General features: G+C 43.7%; 1 protein-coding gene across 1 annotated transcript in view; it reads left to right on the forward strand.

The window, feature by feature from the left end:
* Positions 1 to 21739, forward strand: part of POU6F2 (POU class 6 homeobox 2) — a 394263-nt gene that overhangs the window by 330272 nt on the left and 42252 nt on the right. Inside the window, exon 5 of the mRNA XM_027835747.1 lies at positions 5933 to 6085. Within this exon, the coding sequence (XP_027691548.1) occupies positions 5933 to 6085 (153 nt within the window). The remainder of the gene's footprint in view (positions 1 to 5932; positions 6086 to 21739) is intronic.

The following is a 21739-nucleotide window of genomic DNA, read 5'->3' on the forward strand; positions in this document are numbered from 1 at the left end:
TCTCATCTTCCCCAGGAGAACGCATGACCTGAGAGGACAGGTACTTTTCTCTGGTCATCTGGTCCCTGTGACAAGAGAGGCAGCTGTGGAGTAGTGGATAGAAGGACATCAGACTGGGAGTCAGGAAGACTCTCAGGCATATACTAGCTATGTGACCCTGGGCAAGTCACTTACCTTTGATCGGGATCTAGAACGGAAAGAGAACTCAGGGGTCTTCTAGTCCAACTAGAAGACTTTTTACAATGGGGAAAACTGAGGCTGAGAGACATAAAGTGACTTACCCAAGGTCACATAGTGAGTAAGGAGCAAAGCTGGGATTTGACCTGGTATCCTCTGACCCCAAAAGCATACTACCTGGCCACACTGTACCACACTACCTAGCCACAGAAGTCAGTGCTAAGAAAGTCCTAAACGGATTGAACTGTCCTATTGTTTTCCATATACATGGTCTTTCCTGTCCTATCCTACAAATTTCCTGCCAGTGGGAACCATGCCTCTTTCCCTTTTGGTCTCCACCCAGCACCTCTCTAGCCACAACTGGCTATTTAATAAAAGTGCTTCAATCACTTTGAGGACATCCATTTTGTGGATCAGGATCAAAAGAACTAGTTTCCAGCCTGCATAATCCACAGGTTTTAGAATTGGGACTTGGGATGTGTGAGGCATAAAAGTCTAAGTTGACATCAAATAGGAGTGACAATTGACATTAATATTAGTGCTTCACAGTTTACAAAAGACTTTACAAAAATTATCGCATTTAAACTGTAAAACAAGCCCACAATGTAGGCATTATAGATTTCATTTTATCCATTTTACAGAAGAGGAAACTGACTCATCAGGATTCAGTGACTTGCCCAGAGTCACACAGCCAATACAGCTGCAGGATTAGAACCCAAGTCTGAGCCCTATGTCTGCCACTCTCAGAGTCCTGACACACACATCATAATTCTAAGAACCCATCCTATAAAAGTGGGGTGGGGATAAGTAAAGGAGGGGTCCTAGAGACTCACCTTTTAGAAACAAGCAGACAAAGAAGGATGGTTTCTTCCAACTTGGCCTCTTTAAATCAACACCATGTCATGCAGGGGAACCTTAATTGGGCCATCCTGAGCTCACTGGGTACATTGATATTGAAATATCTGAAGGCATCAACCTGGCAGAGACATCCAGAATCTCTGGTCCCTCCTAGAAAGTTAATGTGCTCATTACCTGCATTTGTCATGCCTTGGATCTCGGCTGTCCAAATCGGAACAGACTCACCCATCAGGGCTGAGCCTTGATAGTCAGCCTGCTCATAGGACATGACTGGGCGCAATCCAAAGTGACGCGACCTGGGAGGTTACAGCAAGCACACATCTTACTTACCACAGATTATGATACAACCGCGGTGGCAGCCCTAGGAGAAGCAGGCGTTGGGAACTGGGAAACCGCAGCCACAAGCGGGCACTGGCAATTGTCACCTTGCAGATTAATTTGTCCCCACAGTCTCTAAGAGCCCGAATCCCCATTTCTCTGAGTCCCCATTCAAGTGAATAGAGGAGCACTATTCATTTCTCCGTTTCACCAAGGCCAGCTCTCCACACTGATGGGGGACACTGGGGCCATAAGAGAGCCATTTCCAGTGGCATTTGCTTTATTAAAGAGGAAAGGCAGACAGTGAAAGAGAAATAGATTGGAATAGGGGAAGAAAATGGAATTCTCTGTGGGTAGGAGAGGAACAGAGAAAAGAGAAAAAAAATGAACCAAACCTCCCCAAAGCACAGGGGCCTTCCTCCCCATTGTATTGGTGATTTGAATGGGCATTCAGTTTTCCAATTTAACCTCATCCCTTCTTTGATATCTAAAGTATCACCTCATAGTAGCCACTTAAAGTTTGTCCCTCCTAGAGTAAAGCTGGGCCTAAGCAGGATCACCTACATGCAGGCTGTTAATAGATCTAACGCATTTGGATCCATCCCAAGAAGACAGAGGAGCCTTCAGTTTTTCATTTCACTAATGGTCTAGGCAATTGGAGGATGCTTATGATCACCTCAGTTCCCTCTGTTGCCCTGAAATTTTGTATCCTTGTTAATGGAAACCCACCCCTGTCTCCCACCATTAGCATTTGGGATGGCATGACCTAGCCATTGCAAGGGTGAAATCCTGAACCCAAAATTAAGAATCAAATTAATTTTTTAGCAATCAATCTACAATTGAACACATAAATCCAGCTTTCCTGGATGATTCAGAAGGCATTTGGGGAATTCACCACAGCTACTAGGGCCATCAGTTCCCATGTTATCAGTAAAGTATAAAATGGAAAGGCCACCAGAGATCCATTTGACGGAATATCAGGTAATAGCGAATCTTGCATACTAGGAATGTGGGAAGGAGGCTCCCCGAGATCTTCATAGCTCTTTAAAAATGATGGGAACCAAAATGACCACCTCCTCTAGCCAGGCTGACAGATGTCTAACTCTCCTTCACCCTTCTTCCGTCACCACCATCCCCAGAGGATATTTGGGATCAGTGGGGCCAAAACTGACCCAGGGCCAACCCACATTTAGCCAGAGTCAGATTTCACAGCGAAGACTTGTTTTTTGTTTGTTTATATGGTATTGGAAGAATAAAAAGGCAAAAGACGTGTTGAGCAATGACTTGAATTCCATTATTTATGCAAATAATCTCCTTCAATCTCTGCAGTAATTAGCCCCGTGGAATTCGGTTGGGGCAAGACCTAACATCAATAAGGCCTACAAAGCACAGAAACCAAACATTCTTATGAACCTGGAGATTTGATGGGACTTTTCAAGAATTGGTATCCCATTCTCTGCTGTGTGATATAACCCTGGGGAAAATTTGGGAGATCTCAGTCATTAGAATGTCTTCATGAAAAGAGGGAAAAGGACATTTTAAAAGAAGAGCTTGAAGGAAGAGAGCAGAACTCAGGGCAGCTTTTAAGGCTTCTGTTCCAAGTTGTCTTCTAAGCCGAATTCCTTTAAAATAGAGGAATTGGCACCAATGTGGGAATCTGGGATGGAAAATACATTATTATACATAACAATTGTTGTACTTGAGAGAAACTATCTGGAAAAAAATAACACCCTAGAATAAATACAAATGAAATTCATGTATCAAAACCAGGACTGTGAAAATAGTTTAAATGTTTCTTGAATTTATATCTAGTCATTAACCTAAATGCAGATTTTTGTTCAAGCTACACTTCTGCCTCATGGTCAGGAGGCCCGAAAACTCCTGGTGTGGAAAATTGGCAGAATAAAGTGGATTGAATTGGTCTCCATGGAAAAATAGATTTTGGCAGCTGCAACCTCCTCCTTTCAAGCATCCCTGTCTTGTTCCATTCCCCTTTCCACACACACGCCTCACCTGTTTTGGCGCTGCCCCTCCCGCCTCCTGTGGCTCCAAAGGAAAAGGGAATAGCGAGAGACCAAGAGGGTAAAGTAGCAGACAGATCAGGTGGGGCTCTTCTCCTTCAAGCCCCTCTAGGCTCTGAGTGAAGAGAGGCTCCCAATGCCTTCCTAACCTTAGCAACCAAATGGGAGCAGCTCACCCCTATCCCCCACCCCCATCCCAGCATGCTCAAGGCAGAATTCTCATACCCCTGATGCCTATTCCCCCAAAACATTTCCCCGAGGGCTATATGACACAATGGAGAATGAGATGCCTGTTCTCAAGTGGGGGCTCCAAAAGCCCCAGGTGACTAATAGGAATTCCCATCCCCTGCTGAGCTCCATTTTTCTCTCCTCCTTCAAAAGTATAAGAGGAAAACAATAGAGGCGGCTGTGCCTGGACAGGCAGCCCGCCAAAACCATTGGGAAGCAGTGACAACTTCGAAATCTATCCATAAGCATTCATTAAGCACTCACTGTGTGCCATGGTACCAGCTCTGAGGATACAAAGAAACAGCAAAAATAGTCTACCCTCAGAGCTTATATTTTAATGAAGCAGACAAAATATAGGAATCAGAACATATGAGATGCATTTATACAGTGCTTTGGGGTTTGTGAAGCAATGCACACATGATCTCATCTGATCCTTAAAACACCCTGAGAGGTAGGTATTGTTACTATTCCCATTTTACAGATGTGGAAACTGAGGCTGAGAGCTGTTAAGTGACTTTCCCAAGGGAACTCTGTCTGAGGCAGAGTTAGATCTCAGGTCTTTCTGACTCCTGCAGGTGTAGCACTCTATCCATTTCACTACCTATGAAAGATAATTTCAGAGGGAAAGCACTAGCATGTGGGTAATCCAGGAAGGGCTTCCTGGAGAGGGTGGCTTTTCAGCTGAGTCTTAAAGAAAGCCAGAGATTTGAAGAGTTGGAGTTTGGGAGGGAGACCATTCCAGGTATGGGGAACAGTCTTATAAAGTCACGGAGGTGGGAAATGAAGTATTTAAGTAACAGCAAATAGGCCAGCATGGCTGCATTGTAGAGTGGGTGGAAGGGAATGGAATGAAAGACGATGGGAAAGGTAAGGAAAGGTCAGGTTGTAAATAGCCTTAAAATTCAAACAGAGGATTTTAAATTTGGTCCTGGAGGTAATGGGGAACCATGAAATTTTATTGAGTTAAGAGGTGACATGGTGAGACCTAGGCCTTAGGAAGATCCCTTTGGCAGCTTGTGGAGAATGCGCAGATCATCAGCACAATTCTTACCGATTCTGAGAATCAGTTTAACCGATTTAATAGGTGGGGTTCTCGCTAAGGCGATTCTCAAGTGCCCAGTTTGAAAGCCAGCGTGGAGGTTCCTTCTAGGAATCTTATGTTCACAGTCTCTTTTAGGAGTAAACCACAGCATGGCTAGGACCTCAGCCCCTTGCGGCTTCCAGCATCTTTTTTCACACCTTGGAATGTCTCCATAAGCCTGCCTTGGCCGACATCACACACACACACACACACACACACACACACACACACACACACACACCTCCTTCAGGGCATGCGTAATATTAGTGGCATGCACCTACCGGCAGCCCTCAATCCAGTGTCCAAGAATCAGGCCTGCAGTGTTTGCAAAGGCCTTCTGCCTGCATGAGCAGTCACATTCCCTAGCCGGTTGAGCAGTGCACCCCCAAACACCAGAGCTATAACAAGCAATTTTCATACCCATGGCAACACTTCCAGGTGCAAGCAATACCAGGACAAGTAAATCTAGTGAAACACACCCTTGAATCAACTTAGTTATTAATGATTTGAAAATAATTCGGGAAAGAATTAAAATAAATGAGGTTGAGGAAGGAGAATCAGTTACCTGAGTCACTCAAGGGAGATAATCTCAGAGCTGGAAGGAACCTCAGAGGGCAAGTAGTCCAACCCCCAGGATTTGGGCTCCCACGTTCTTTGGAAATCACTAACTTCAGCAAGATTCCCTGGTGCACCAACAGCACTGATTGGGGAGGGAGTACCAGAATAATTGCTCACTGTGTGGTGCTGTTATCAGTGCTAATGGAGGGAATTCAGGAGAGAGATTGGTCCCCTGGAAAGGAGAAAGGAAACTGGAAGCCCTGGGGATGTGACAGGGCAGAGTCTTGGGGATTTCTTCCTAGAGTGAAGGAAAAAAGGGAGGGCGCAAGCAGGCCCCATCACCTCACCAACTCAGACCTTCTCCTTCCTACTTATCATTAAACATGATCTCAAGCTCTCCTAATCTTCTTCTGCTCTGCTAAAGAACAAGATACATTACATTTTCACGCCTTCTAAAATCCTCACCCTGGGACAACGTACCAGTGGCCCTGGGCTAGTTCCACCTCAGCCAGATGAGGAACCTGCAGCCAGTCGGGTATTTTATTTTCAATACTTCCAACCCAGCCAACTCCTTCTGCAGAAAGGTGCTACTGCAGAGTGAGCATGCGGGCTATCTCCTGTAAGTGTTGTGTCCGTTTTCTCTTCCTGTAACCCTCAGTGGTTTTCACTGTAATCTTTTCTCTCTTTTCAGCTGGTTAATAACCCACTAGCAAGTCAGGCAGCGGCAGCAGCTGCGGCAGCAGCAGCAACCATGAGCTCCATAGCGAGCTCACAGGCTTTTGGCAATGCACTCTCCAGCCTTCAGGGGGTCACAGGCCAACTAGTTACTAATGCCCAAGGACAGGTGAGTGGGAGTTGGGAGAGGAGGGACTTCTCATGGCAGCTGTATCTGGGAAAGGAAATGTTTGCTTTGGGTTTTTGTTTTGCATGACGATGATATGCGACCACAATTCTGGAGGCAAATGAGCATTGTTTGCTAGTCACACCAAGAATGAGAAAAGGGTTGAAAAGTCATTTCTCTTTTAGAACCTAGAGTTCCCTGCCCCCGGGGTCGATGGTGGCTCTTCTACTATCCACCTAATCCCTAAGAGAAGCAACATGAGGCAGTGCAGAGAGGGGCCCCCTTAGGGTCAGGAAGACCAGCACCCAAGCCCTGCCTCTGGCAACTGTGTGACCTTGGCCCAGGCACTTCTCTGCCCAGTGCCCCCAAGGAAAGCTCTATGACTCTAAGTCACACAGGAGTCATTGGTCTGTGTCCATGGAAGGCAACTCACATCAGGAGATTCCCCCACTGCTGATATCAGTGGTCCAGAACAGAACCAACTGACCGACCAACCAAAGACACTCTTGTCTCTGATTGAAGAAGTAATATTTCAGTACAGAAACACACACAAAGACTCTGTGAATTTGCCAGCTTTGGGAACTCTTGGATTTGGAAAGTCTTCTGCTTAATGCAGAACACAGAGCACCTGGGATTGATGCTAGCTAAGCAATTGCTCAAGGCACAAAGTAAGTTAAATTATATTCAAGAGTCCTAGGCTCAAGGGCGGAAGGTTCATTGATTTAGAAGGGATCTCGGAGGCCTCCTGGCCAACCCCTCATGTAACAGATGAAGAAACTGAGATCCAGGAAAGCTAAGTGAGCTGCCCAAAATGATGCAGAAAAAAGCACCGGAAGGAAGATTTAAGTCCAATTCTTCCATTTCTCAATATTTGTTAAAGATCTCCTATGTGCCAGGCATTGTGCTAAGTGCAGGAGATACCAAAAAAAAAGAAATAAAAGATAGTCCCTACGTTAGGTGCTTACAATCCAATGGGGCACTGACTTCAAGCCCATCACTACCTGCACCACCTCACTTCCTCACAGAAACACACTTTTTAATCAAGGAATTTTCATAAAATATATATATAGAAATATTATATATGTAATCTTAAGAAAGAAGAAAGGGAAAGGAGTAGAGATAACCAAGCCATCTGCCAATTGGCTCTATCCTGTCTGCTTCTCTCATGTCCCTTCTGCTGCTTCTGATACTCTTTTATCATCATCAACACCAGCCCATCTATGGGGGCCAATGATCATTTGTCACCGGGTTAACGTTGATGTCCATTTCACAGCCATAGGAAGCTCACAAATCATGACAACAAATGCATTAACGAGGCTTCCTAATCATGGGGCTTATCATCCTAATAAACCAACATGCTATGATTCAACTGGAGCCTATGTTCAAGCTGCTATCAGACTTTCCCCTGAGATGAGATGACCAAATTCAGGTGTAAACATCCTCGGTGAGACCCCTGCAGTTCTCTGCTGTTCATTCGGAGATGATAAGCTCAAAGAAGTCCCTTCTTTACAAAAATATTTCCTGACAGAGACTTTTGCTCACCTAAAAGCTTACTTAGTGCATTCTGGGGCAAAGGGGATCCTGCTGCCTCCAACTTTGTTTTTATTATACATGAGGAGTAAACAAAGATGCAATCGTAGCTAAAATGCCCGCATAGAAGGGCCAAGGAAAAAATGCTGACCTTGTTCTATTTCCTGGGTGGGTGCAGAATTGTTCTATCAGTACCCAGAAGGTTGAACGATGGAGCTTGTCAAAGAGAGCCCTTATCTAATGAATCATCTTATCGCAGGGGCGCACCACACATATTAAAGGGGGATTGTATGAACACTGTGCCCTCTACAATAACCTCTCGATGTCTACTTTAACCCTTGTTTCAATCCCTTTTCATCAAGGGATCATTTTATGCAGCCAGTTTTAAATGGTGCCTCTCAAAAGCCTATTAAGATTTCTAGAGGGATGGGGGATTGGGATGGAAGAAAAGTCGGTTATAATGGCCATAAGTCATAGTCAGATCAGTTCCATCGCAAAAGCTGGTTTCTTGATATCTGTGCCCCAGAAATCGACCAACCCCGTGTCTTCTTTTCTCCTGGAATGTGCTGGACTCTTTTTAAGATGCAAATTGGAAAAGAAACCCTCTTCTCTCATCAGTTTACCTATCTGGTTTTCCTGTTCAAATGCTCATGTAGAAAGTACTTCCATCCCTCACTATTCTGGCACTTGCAATGATTATATGCTCAAAAAAAAAAAATAAGGACCCAACTGGGCTTTACTTTGCTGGTGAAAAAAATACCCAGGGATGCCACAGGTTGCAAAGGCAGCAGGAAGGAAGACCTCTTTCCTGCTCAAGGGCTAATGTTGGCATCATTGTTATTTGCACAGATCTCCTCTGCTACCTGCCTGGGGAAGAACTCCTCTGTTCTGTTAACTTTTCAAGTGCAATCCACTGGCACTGAAGGTGGTTTTGAGTAAAAGCTGACTTCATTTAAGTCAGTTTAGAATGTCTGGTTTATTGGGGAAGGTGTTTACACAGGGAAATGTACATGACACCCTCCCCCCCAAAAAAATGTTTCTTTGTTAGCTTCAAAGTAAGCATTGAAGTACCAGGGTCTAGAGCACGGGATCATAGCTGAGAACGTACTACCTTCTATTGGTCAGTCACTGATCCCACAAGAAAAGTCAAAGACTAGAGGTTCATTGCCTTCAAACCCTTCCATTTTCTAGTCAGTCAAAGTGAGGCAGCATGGAAGAGTAGACAGGACAGCATTTGAGTCAGAACAGCCTAGACCATAGAACTACCTGTTAAGAGCTAGAAATGACTTCTGACATCATCTAGGTCAGGGGTTCTTAGCCTAAGGTCCTGTTTTTTTTTTCTAATATTTTAGTAACTTTATTTTAATGTTTTTGTTTCCTTTGAAATTCTATTTATTTTATCCATCTAACAACCTTATTCTCAGAAGGGGTCCCTAAGATTCATCAGTCTGCCAAGGAGTCCATGACAAAAGAAAATGAGAACCCTGTTCTAGTCCAAACCTCTCATTTTACAGATGAGTAAATCAAGGCCCAACAAAGTTAAGAGACTTCCCAAAGGCCGCACAAGTGGTAGGTGAAAGAGCCTTCCACTCAAATTCCCACATAAGCCTTAGCACCATTCCAGGCACGTGGCAAGAACTAAATGCTGCTGGAATCGTTGGTTGAAGCCTAAATCCACCCTTGTGCTCACAGTGCTTAATTCTGCCTGCTGGGGCCAAGCAGAAAATAATCCAACTCGGATCCTGTGCCTCAAATCCAGCCTCCTTTCAACTCTACTGCACATGTACTGCCCTGGACACCTCCGAGTTATGTGAGCATGCACTTCCCAGAACTTCTCTGGGCCCCAGGCATCTCCTGAGGACTCTTAATTATCGACAAGCCCTTTGTATTGATTGGCATTAGTGGAAAGAACTGGAACACCAGGAGTTTCCCAAAGAATGGACTTCCTGCGCACTCCCAGGAATGAAAGAATAAAGCTTCCTAGACCCAGGTTAAATGTTTCCCTCACCCTGGCAGGCCCTATTATGGTGTCAGCTTAAGTCTAAGCTGCAGCCATATGTGCTCATGATGCTAAGAGAGCCAGTAACTTCCCAAACCTCTGAACTCACATTGCAGAGAGGGGAAGTTATCCTTCCTTTGGGGGGGTTTTCTGGAGCCCTTTGTTCATGAATCCAATGCTAAGAGACTTCGATCCTAGAAGCAGAAAGGGCAGATCTAGGCTCAAAAAGTGTCCTTGGCTCATGTACCACAGTTAGGAGGGCCAACAGCTTAAGGGAGGTTCCATTCCCTAGAGAATTTCCATAAAGCTTTAGTGCATCTATCAAAGCCAATTCAAAAGAATGTACACAAAACAAAGAGTGGGCATCTCAGGTGGCACAGCCAAAAACGAATGGGGGACGCTAGGAACGTGGAAGTAAAGCTTATTTGTCAGGAGCTTGGGTGATTTTGTACATACCCTTTGGTTGAGTATGTTTTTTGGTTTGTTTTGGTTTTGGGGGGTTTTTTTGGCTAGGCAATGGGGTTAAGTGACTTGCCCAGGGTCACACAGCTAGTAAGTGTTATGTGTCTGAGGCCGGATTTGAACTCAGGTCCTCCTGAATCCAGGGCCGGTGCTCTATCCACTTTGCCACCTAATTGTCCCCAGTTCAGTATGTTTCAATGGATTCTTGGTTCCATCCAGATGGACTCTCTAAACCAAGGCAGGTCACAACCCATCCATACTTTCCCATCCATAGAAGAGAGGGAAGGAGCACGAGGGGAGGGGAAGAGAACATTTGTTTATTCAGTGCCTACTATGTGCCAGGTAATGCACTAAGCACTTTAGAAATATTACCCAATTTGATCCACACAACAACCCTGTGATGCAGGTGCTATTATTATCCCCATTCTGCAGTTGAGACAACAGAGAAAGAGAAGTTAAATGACTTGCCCAGGGTCACACAGTGAGTAAATGTCTGAGACTGGGTTTGAACTTATGTCTTCCTGACTCCAGTCCCAGTTCTCTATGCATTGTGCTATTTACTTGCACCTTCTTTGGGGACTTAGTGAATTCCCGTGCAACCCCCCAGCCATTTCCCTCTTTCTTCCCCTTACTGAGCTATCTGCCTGGAATGAAAGTTGATTTCGCTTAGGTGAGAGCTTGGTTGCACGACCAGTCTTAACCAGAAGGTTTCTAACTCAACAATCCATTGGTATAATGCACATGGTCAGTTGGGAAAGGTCTGCAAGGTTTGGTAGGACCATAAATCACGATCTGGAAGAGACCTCAGAGGTCATCTAGTGCAACCCTCTCATTTTATAGGTGAGGAAACTGAGGCCCAGGGAGACAAGACCCAACATCACACAGATCATCACAGAATCCATCCGAGTCATTTTTTAAAAGTGCAAATGATGACCATATACACTGACATCTTGATTAAATACAGCCACTAGTGCCCTCCTTCCTTAAATTAGTTTTTCCTTATTTTTATATGTTCTGTATGCAGTTTGTGCATACTTACTTTGTACATGTTGTTTTCCATTTGAGTCACATTCAATTTTTTGTTTCTTTGATATCCCAAAGGAAATTAGTCCCTTATTTTCGTTTCAAAACAGTTTTTAAAAAATCAAGGAACCCATATTAATTTCTATGAACTTAAAAGTGACAGCGGCGAGGCGTGTCTCTGGGAGACCGTTATTGTAGATGGTTCCCAGTTATGATTTTTTTCTTCCGTAAATCTAAAGACAAGGTTGGATTTCTCCAGGTGCTCTGAGTCCTTGCAGTGACCTATTCTTCAGGGCTTATGCCTTGTGTTAGTACAGCGATCCCCAAAGAGCCCCCGTGGCCGTCTGACACAAAAACCCTCCACCTGAGGACAAGGGCAAGTCTTAATGGTTAGTCATTCCTTCAATTGTGCCCATCTTTGGAGCTTTTTAATCTCTAATTAGCTGTCAGACCCAAATAAGGGGCGCATCCTTGTTGATTCTCCCTCCCCCCTCCCCATCTCAGATAATAGCAGGGCCTCCTTTGGTCCTCATTATCCCGAGGAGCCACCGTTTGCCTTCTGAGCTGCTTGACGTTAAATGGTGCTAATGACGCCTGATGGCTGGGCTGCTGCTAACAAGGCTCCAGGCAGGAGCAGCAATGAGAGCGATTACAATGGAGATAGATTGGTTGGGATGGTTTGCTCTGTAGTGTCTCGGCTGCTGACACTCAGCGACATAATCAGGTCACAGAGCTGGTCAGAGCCATCAGCAAGAGCCCTCACTGGAACCCTCATTATAAAACTGTATTATTCAGCCCCAGACCTTCCCCACACTGCCAAGGGCCCTTCCCCCACCCCACCCCCTTTCCCTTTCCATCTTCTCTTTGTCTCTTCATGAAAAGAGAGTAACTGAAACCCCCTTCCTAAAATTCAAGGGTTAATCAAATAAAGTCCATTAAGTGAAAGAAAGAACCTTATTAAATGAATGAAGAGAAAATAGCTCCTGAATTCTCTTCCAGCCTTCACTCCCCCGACTCTCTCTCTCTCTCTCTCTCTCTCACACACACACACACACACACACACACACACACACACACACACAAGTGTACAATAAGATCTATTTTTTTTTCTTGCTCACTGGTCTACAAAGCACCAGGCAATACAGTTGGGTCTCTGTTTCTTTATCCAGTCCCTTGTCCAAATGGGTTTTCTTTACCAAACCGTGGAAGGGGGAGGGAGAGACCTCCGGTACTCTACTGTGCAGGGATTCTGGACACCTCCCTTCCTGCTTGGTAGGTAGAAGACTAACTAAAGGGATAATTCACATTTGCACCTAAGCAGGCACAGTTCCAAATTGGGCAGTAAGAATTCTTTATTGCTCTGCTTCAGCCCTAAGACAAGGCCTTGTCAGTTCCTCCCACCTTGCTGGGTTTTCTATCAGGTACTCAGCAGTCATTTACTATATGCCCATTCTGTGCTAGGAACCCTACTCTCTGTTGGGGCTCCAAAGAGAAAAGTGAAACAGGCAGCTAGGTGGCATGGGGAACAGAGTGCCAGACCTGGAGTCAGGAAGATCAGCCTCATTCGAGGGTTAGGGTCAGGGTTCCACTGCCTTCCACCGATGCAGGTAGCAGTTCTTCTCTAACTTAATCTTGGAGCATTGCTGGGGAATTGAATGAAGGGTCCATGATCTAGCCAAGGTCCCACAAGCAGCATATATCAGAGGCAAGACTCAAACCCAGTTCTTCTGGATTCCAAGCCTGGCCCCTCAGAGATGCTATGCTGGTAGTTATTTTCATTAATCTTGTTGATATTCAGGGGGTACCTTCCCTTGGGGAAAGCATTTTTGGCATCTAACTTTTCAGGAAGCGAGTGTCCCTCCTGGTAGGGTGCTCTCTTGCCAAGAGCACTGGGATCACAAGAACTATGCACTGCGGGCATGACTGTGGGCAAATCATTCTCCCTCTCTGAGCCTCAGTATCCTCACCAATAAAACAGGACAGATATGCCTGTCCTTCCTATAACTCAGAGCTAAAGCAAGGATCAAAGGGGGCAATATTTGTGGAAACTCACCATATTGTTCACATGTGAACTAGCCAACAGGAGGTCAAGGAAGCCCCTAAACCCAAAGAGGGGAACACTCTAAAAGCAGGGCAGAACCCTGGACGGACTCCCCAGCTTCCTACTTCTCTGTGCCAAAGACGTAGGCTCCATGTGGCCATGCCTGAGCTGGGAGCCAAATCTAAACCCACTGGGGCTATGGACTTTGATTTGTTGCTGTTCGGTTGCTCGGTTGTGTCTGACTCTTTAAGACTTCATGGACCGTAGCATGCCAATACTGTCCGTGGGATTTGCTTGGCAAAGATGCCAGAGTGGTTTGCCATTTTCTCATCCAGTGGATTAAGGCAAACAGAGGTTAAATGACTTGCCCAGGGTCACACAGCTGGTAAATGTCTAAGGCTGGATTTGAATTCAGATCTTCCTGACTCCAGGCCCATCACTCTATCCACCGAGCCACCTAGCTGAAATCCTTTCAAGCCAAAATTACAACCACTCTCTAACATATCTTATGGAATAATAGATTTAGAGCTGGAAGGGACCTTTGAGGCCAGTGAAATCCTTCATTTTATAGATGAGGAAACTGAAGCTCAGGCAGGTTAAGTGATTTGCCCAGGTTCACCCAGCTAGTATCTGAGACAGAGTTCAAATCTAGGCCTTTCCTGACTTTAACTCTGGCACTCTATCCACTATGCTAACTAACTACCTCTGGGCTTTTCCACAAAGCTGACAACGTCCAAAGAGTTAGGTGCTGTGTCAACCTCATCCTCTCCTTGGTACAGTAAAAGAATGCAGAGTCTGGAGTCAGCAAACCCAAGTTTAAGTACTATCTCTGACGCATACAACCTAGGTGACCTTGGACAAGTCACAACCCCCTTTGACTTCAGTTTCCTCATCTGTAAAGTGAGGAGTTGGGTGGGATGGTCTTTGAGGTCCCTTTAATCTCTCAACCTATGACCCTTCGAGGAGCTGTCCTTATTCAGCAAAACTGTTCAAAGTTGATGGGATTCTTTTCTTATCTTAATGACCAATTTTTTGAGTGATCATAAAGTCCCCCCCAAAAATTATTTGTTTATGCCTCAATTTATCCACCTGGAAAATGGAGACTGGTTCCACTAGGAATGTCATATGGGTGATTGAGTTCATGTCTCTAGTCATCACTAAGACTCTTCTGTTCATTATCTGCATGATTAGAGGGAAAGTGAATACAGAAAGTAACAAAAATTCCCCATCCAAAGAAGCAGTCTTTAGACTAATGTTCTCTACCACATATTCCCTCTGACCAAGGCAACTCTTGAGGTATCAGAATATGAAGTGAGCAGAAATGAGAAAGGGGGGAGAGAAGCAGGCCAGAGAAAGAAGGAAATGGGAGACATTTTAAGAAACAAGAGAGACTCCAGGTGCCAGCTAAAACACAAAAGAAACAAACAGAGCTTCACCGTGCCTTAACTGAATCTTTTTTTCTAAGACACAATCTTCAGGGTTTCAGGAGTGGGCCTCAAGGCTTTGAGGCCACGTGCAACTGCCATACTTGAGGACTTAGGGGCCACACGTGGCCTCCAGGCCGCAGGTTTCCCACCCCTGGTTTAGGGCATAATTGCTGCTCATTGTCTCCACTGACAATTCTGATGCTTCCTTATATGACTGGAGGGTGAGAGGATTGCATGAAAGGGAATGAGTTCTCATTTCTAAGGCCGTTTCAGGTTAAAGAACAGTAGGAAATAGTGTACATGGGATTATCTCCATTTACAGATTAAGAGACTGAGGCAAAGAGCAGTTTCATGACTTCCCCAGGCTCACATCACTAAGCACCAGAGCCAGAAACAGCCTCTGAGCCCAGAACTCTTTGCACTGGATGGAAAACACAGTATATGATGTCCATCACCTCATTTTCAGATAAGGAGAGAATCATTTGACAAAAATGTATTGAGTGCCTACTGTGTGCCAGGTACTGTGCTAGGCACTGAGATAAAAAGAAAAGTGAAATGATCTCTGCCCTCAAGGAACTTACATTGCAAAGGAAACCGAGCGACTTGGCAGCACCCCTCCTCCTGCCCTCATCTCCTTGCTGCCTGCTGATTTACTATACTTTTCTCTAGTACAATAGCGATGTCAATAAATATACACTTCTTTCTGATGTGCTCCCTTGTAAGCCTCCCCACCTATCCCCTAACTGCTGAAGCCTTACCTCTGCATAATGGAAGGCATTAAACTAGTTTAAATCTCTTGGGTGTCATGAAAACCCTATTTCAATCAATATTTTAGGAAAAATGACCCATAGACATCCAGAATCACTGGAAGAATATCAAAATTAAAAATAAAGTCGTACTACATGGCCACAAGGCATGGAATACCATGGGATCCAAGGAGTGCATGTCTCCCAAAGGGCAAGGGATATGAGCATGTTACTAATGATAAATTATGCAAGAGAAATCATGTAAAGGATTTCATCAGAGTGCTGGGTGACCAGACCAGAGAGGGAGGTGGGTCAGTCATGTAGTGAGAGCAAAGGAGGCACTGGGCTCCACTCAACGGCATGAGTTCTAGAGGAAGACTCCAACATACAGTGTGGACCCCTCAGTGGAGGGTTTAAAGGGGAACCTGGACAAGAGTCACAAATGACACGAATGAAGTGCAAGCTTCAGTGTGGGACTGAATGCCAACATTGATGAGATCCTGGATCTTAGATTTAGAACTGGAAGGGACTTTAGAAATTATCTAGTCATAGAATTGATCCTAGGTCTAAAGCTGGAAAGAACCTCACCGTGGAGCACAATTTACACATGAAAAAACTGAGGCAGGGCAGTGGGGGTGTGGTGAAGTGATTTGCCAAGGTCGTACAGATAGTAGTGACATTGTCAGGATTCAAGCCCAGTTCCTCCCAGACTGCATCAAAGCAAAAGAAGATGGAAAAATAGATCTTTTCCCCTCCTGATTGTTCTCTAAACAAATACAGGCAGCAGCAGATATGTGTTACCACAGTAACTAGTCACCCATTGATCCAAAATCCCTCGAGTACTTTCACCCCCTATAAACATAGCTGGTGGCCGAGTGCTGATAACATTCAGCTCAAACATTGGCCTCACATCGTCTTGCCTGGTTCCCCCCATGCTTCTGCCTCCCTCTGAAAATGACCTTCCTTATTCTTTTAATGTTTTCTATATACATATACATATATGTGTATATATATGTATATGTGTGTGCATAGTGTTTTCGCTAACAGAATGTAAGCTCCTTGAGGGCAGGAACTGTTTCATTTCTGTCTTTGCACCGATAGAACTTAGCACCATGCTCAGCATATAGTAGGTGTCTAATCAATGCTTGTCAACTGATTGATGGAAAGCTGGCTGGCTGTACCACACCTCAGGGAGAAACAGCAAAGCCACTCCTCACTTGGACCTGGACTGGCCCTGCCTCCATCTTCATGCCTTCCTCTTCCTGAGTTGGCTTAGGGCCCTTACTCCACCCAGCAGAGGGGGGAGACTTCAAAGCTGAAGACCCTGCTGCTGTCAGGCAGACATCAGCAAACACACTATACTCTACTAGGCAGAGACAACCAACCAATCAACACATATTTCTGAAACGTTTACTCTTCAGTAGACACTAACAAGTCCACTCCTTTCAAAACAGCCTCCAGGTTCCTCGGTGACCAGTAAGTTTTTTCCTTATGTAAGGCGGCGTATTTATTTTTTTAAATGACAGGACAGAAAAAAAGACATTCCAACAACAAGCATTTATTAAGCACCTACTATGTGCCAGGCACTGGGCTAAGCGTTGGGGATACAAAGAAAGGTAAAAGGTAAAAAGGTCTCTAACCATCATCGAGCTTATAGTCCAAAAATAGACACAGCATGTAAATAAATAAGGGAATGCATGAGACCTACAGAGTAGGGAAGAAGGCATTGTGGAGGGGAGGTGCCAGCCACTGGGGGGCCTGGAAAAGCCTCCTGCAGAAAGGGAGATTTGAACTGAGTCTTTAAGAAAGCCAGGGAAGCCAAGAGGTAGAGGTGAGAAAGTAGAGCATTGCAAACATCAGGGAGCAGTCAGTGCAAAGGTCCAGAGGTGGGAGATGGGGCATTGTGGACAAGGAACACTCACTGACCATATGCACCTTCTTTGCTTCACAAACCTAAAAGTGTTTCAAATCTCCTTCAGGCCCCTAAATGAGAATATAAATGACCTACCCCAGGCAGGAGCCATACATACCCTCCTTGTTGCTGAGAAAAGGCAAAAAAATGAGCCCTCCACCCAGGGTTGGAAGGGAGTTATTTTGAATTCATGTAGAATTTAGAAGCTGAATTTCCAAGAAAAGTTGTCATGACTTTGGGGAGCAGGCCCTCCTCCCTCCGTTGTCTTCTGTCTCTCCCTTTCCGTTGGCTTCCTCCTCTCTGCCTTCAAACACCCAAAGGTTTCCCCTTCACCCTCTCATATCCCTGCTGACATCCTTAGCTCTCTTTTGTAAACACCGAAGTCTTCAGACATGCTCCCTCTACTTGCTACCAGCTGAGTCTCTTATTAACTCCTCTAAGTCAGGTATGGGGCTCCATCACACCCTCCAAGGGCTGCCATGAGCTCTTAACCTCCAGGACTTTGGAAATTGAAGACATGCCATGTGTGCTTTTGGTTGAAAAAGTAATCTTCACTATTGAAGAGAAGGAAAATGCCATCTTCACAATAGGGAACATTTATATAGCACTAACTAAGTACCGCTTTATAATTACTGTCTCATTCAATCCTCACAGCAATCTTGGGAAGTAGGTGCTATCCTTATCTTCTTTTTACAATGAGGAAATGGAGGCAAATAGAGGTAAAGTGACTTGTCCAGGATCATACAGCTAGTAAGTTTCTGAGGCTGGATTTGAACTCAGCTCTAACTGACTCCAGCCCCAGCATTCTATCCATAGTACCACTCAGCTTCCTTCTTTAGAGAAAAAGAGCAACTGTCACAATTGTTATTGTTATTGTTGTTGTTGCTATCTTCCCTACCAGTATATGTTTTCAAAGGTCGTGTGGGAATTATGTCCATTCGGTTCAACAACAAAGATTTATTAAGCACCTGCTATGTGCCAAGCACTGTGCTAGGTAAAGTTACAAAGACAAAAATAAGATAGTCCCTGCCCTCAGGGAGCTTACGTCTGTACAAGGTAAACACAAAGAAATTGAGGGGAATGCTCAGAAGTAGGTCAGGAAGCCATCCTGTGGGAGGCGAGCCATGATCTGAGCTGAAGAAGGCAAAGTTCAGATGAGGGGGAAGCAGGACAAGGATACCAGGAAGAGGGCACAGCCTATGCAAAGGTGTGGATGTGGACGATTTCTATTTATTTGGGCACAGATCAAAGGAAGGTACAGAAAAGGCACCTGGCTTTCAAAGTGAGCCTTGTGTTTTTATAATCTTTGGGAATTTAAAACATTATATATATATATTTATATATATAATATAAACATTTTATATATATGTAAAACATTTTATATATGTATAACATTTTATTATATATATAAAACATTTTATATATTATATATAACATTTTATATATATATATAAAATATAATCTTTGGGAATTTAAAACATTTTATATATATATATAACATTTTATATATATAAAACATTTTATATATATAACATTTTATTATATATATAAAACATTTTATATATTATATATAACATTATATATATATATAAAATATTATAATCTTTGGGAATTTAAAACATTTTTTTCATCATGGGTACACTTCTATCCTTCTCTAACCCAAGGGAAGTAATAATGAGGAGGAAGAAGAGGAAGGAGGAGGAGACCCCATAGCCAGTGGAGAGAAGGCTGACTTTTTGGTGGGGAAGTCAATTGTCAGTGTGGTTGTGGGCAAGTCACTAAAACTCTCAGCATCCAAGCAACTCTGAAAATGAAGTTCTAGACTAATTCATGGAGAGATACCCCCAGCAGAAGTTCACCACATCATTGAAATCACGGGTCCATTCCCAAATGATAATAATAATAGCTAACCTCTATACAGCACTTTAAGCTTTGCAAAATAGTTCCCACAGATTATCTCACATAAGTATCATCTGTGATAAGAAAGATGAAAAAATAAGTTTAAAAACTTTTTTCCTACTACTTTGTAGCCTGAGTGAAACCAAGCAAAATAATCTTGAAAATGTGTCCGTCCTGCAGCCCAGACTCAGGTCTTATAAGGCCCCAGCTAAGTTTAAACAGCCCAGTTCTCATCTAATTCTGCCTTCTCTCCTAACTACATCAGGATTTGCACACGGCACACATACCTTTTTAAAAAAGTTAAGAAGCATTTTTTTAATCCTGGAAAATGGTCAGATGTGGATTAAGTTAAATGCTCAAGTGACTAAATAGCCCCTCAGTTCTCCAGCCTAAGTCTCAGCCAACCTGGCTTACCCATCTCTTTTATGCAAGAAATGACTGATTTCTTCTGGCCCCGAAGTAGAAATGTCCCCAGTGAGGCTGCCCTTTAAAAAATGCTCTTATGGTGAAAAATGCCAAAGCTTGTGCTTTTTGGGAGGGGGGGGGTGGGGTTAAATCTTGATGCCCAAACTGGAAAGTCCAGAAAGCCTTGTTTTAGTATCTTTCAGTTTTTCATGCCCCTAGACTATGTGTCAACTCTTCCCCAATAGATTATCCCTCAATATCCCACCAGATGAACATCGAAGGAGGGGAAAATGTCAAATGAAAGCAAAGGGTGCAGGTGAACTGGAAGACTGCATCCTACCTTCTTAACTGTGATCTTTCAAAAATTAAAAAACCTACATGATGGTCATGGATAAGAGTGCAGATTGCTCATCTAGAGAAAATAGTGGTGTGCATTTTTGTGGGGAAAAGTCATCAGCATAATTTTAATGAGTTACAGTCTTTGTTGTGAGAAATGAGAAATCCTGTGGTCTCACCCTAAAGAACATTAAAAAAAAAGTAGTCCTAGCAGGAAATTGAAAAAGTAATATATGGTAGACGGAGTGGAGCAACTTTTCTCCTGATGGAGTAGCTTGATAAATATTGTTTGCAAGTGCCAAAGTACATTTAATTTTGCCAAGACAATGGATATCCTCTTCATAAAATGCATTCTGATGATCTCGGACTTGAGAAACTGATGGCAATAAACAGGTGATTTGTTAATTCTTTCCTCTCCCCCTCCCTATTGCCTGGCTTGGAGTTTGGTGTTAGGTCGGGAGGAGGGGTTGCAAGCTTTTAATTTTTTTTTTTTTTGCTTTTGCCTTCATTTGAATTTGGATTTAAGGCTTGAATGCTCACTGGCTATAAAGCTTTCTTGGAAAGCTGCTGTCCATTTTCATGACAAAGTCGCCATCAGTATTAAGACTTTGGAGACTTGGGGGACTTGGTTTCTTGGTTGTGCTTTCTCTTGGGGAGGATTATGAAATGCACAATTCATAAGAGGGTCCAGAAGCTTCATTGAGACAAGCCCCCTAAAGCTTCCAGGAATGGTGACAGTGTCGTGCCGAAAGCGATCTCCCAAGCAATAAATAACTTTAATCTGATTTACTCCCTTAATCTGGCATCAACAGGCAGCTGCAGACATACTCCCCAGATTCTGGGTATTTTTAGCTGGCATTAAAATGAAAAGCCTCAGACCAAGCCAAGTGAAGGCTTACAAAGTTTCAGGAGTCTTTCTGTAAAGATGATGGCTTCACTCCAGGTGTGGCTCTTTTAAAGGTAAAAAACCAACGTGCGTGTTAGCCATTCCGCAGTGTTGGCAGCTATGCACAAGGAAAAAGTGTTCACAATCAGGTTCAAAGTCAAAAGAAATGGGGGACAGAGCAGCAAAGGTGGGGCAGGGGCCTGTGAGTTGAAGAATTACTTGTACTTTGCTCAGTCTTTCTGTATATTCAAATTTGGCCTTGTCTCCTAGCAGCCAGACACATCTTCCTGTTTCACAAAGATAATGGAAAAACACTCAAAAAACACATTGACCAGAGAGAGAATAATAATTAGAGAGAATGATAGACAGAAATTATCTTATTTTATAATTACCAAATAAGAGAAAATACTTTGAAACTTTAAAATCTATATAAGTTATCATTGTGGGAGAACTGAAGAATAATAGATTTTTATCCAACTCCAGTTCTGACTCTGACTCTGAAACTGTCTTCTCTACCTGTGCTTCATCATCTTCCATAAAGCTGTCATGATAAATTTCCTCTTCATATCCTTTAATCATCGGGGAATGGCTCTTATTCAATTCAATGAAGTCAGAGCCGTAACTAGGGTGAGGCAACTGGAGCTTTGCCTAAAGTATCAAATTCAGAGGATACTGTAAGCACAGTCCTTCAGGAGGAGATAAAAAGAACTTAGCACCTTGGTAAGGAAAATTAGTTAAAATAGGAAGCCCTGTGACCTTCTTCTCCTACCTCCCAGGCCTCTTTTTCCTCATTTATAAAATGAGGGGATTGTAGGAGAAAGGTCCTGAGATCCCTTCCAGTTCTGGAACTGGGAATCTATGAGGTCTTAATTCCAACAAAGGAATTAAAGAGTAGGTAATAAGAATAGCAACAACAACAATAGCGTTTATATATATATATATATATATCACTCTAAGGCTCTCAAAGTACTTTATAAAGTACTCACTTGAT

Source organism: Vombatus ursinus, unplaced genomic scaffold (assembly GCF_900497805.2).
Source record: "Vombatus ursinus unplaced genomic scaffold, bare-nosed wombat genome assembly UNPS02014817.1, whole genome shotgun sequence".
Taxonomy (NCBI): Eukaryota; Metazoa; Chordata; class Mammalia; order Diprotodontia; family Vombatidae; genus Vombatus; species Vombatus ursinus.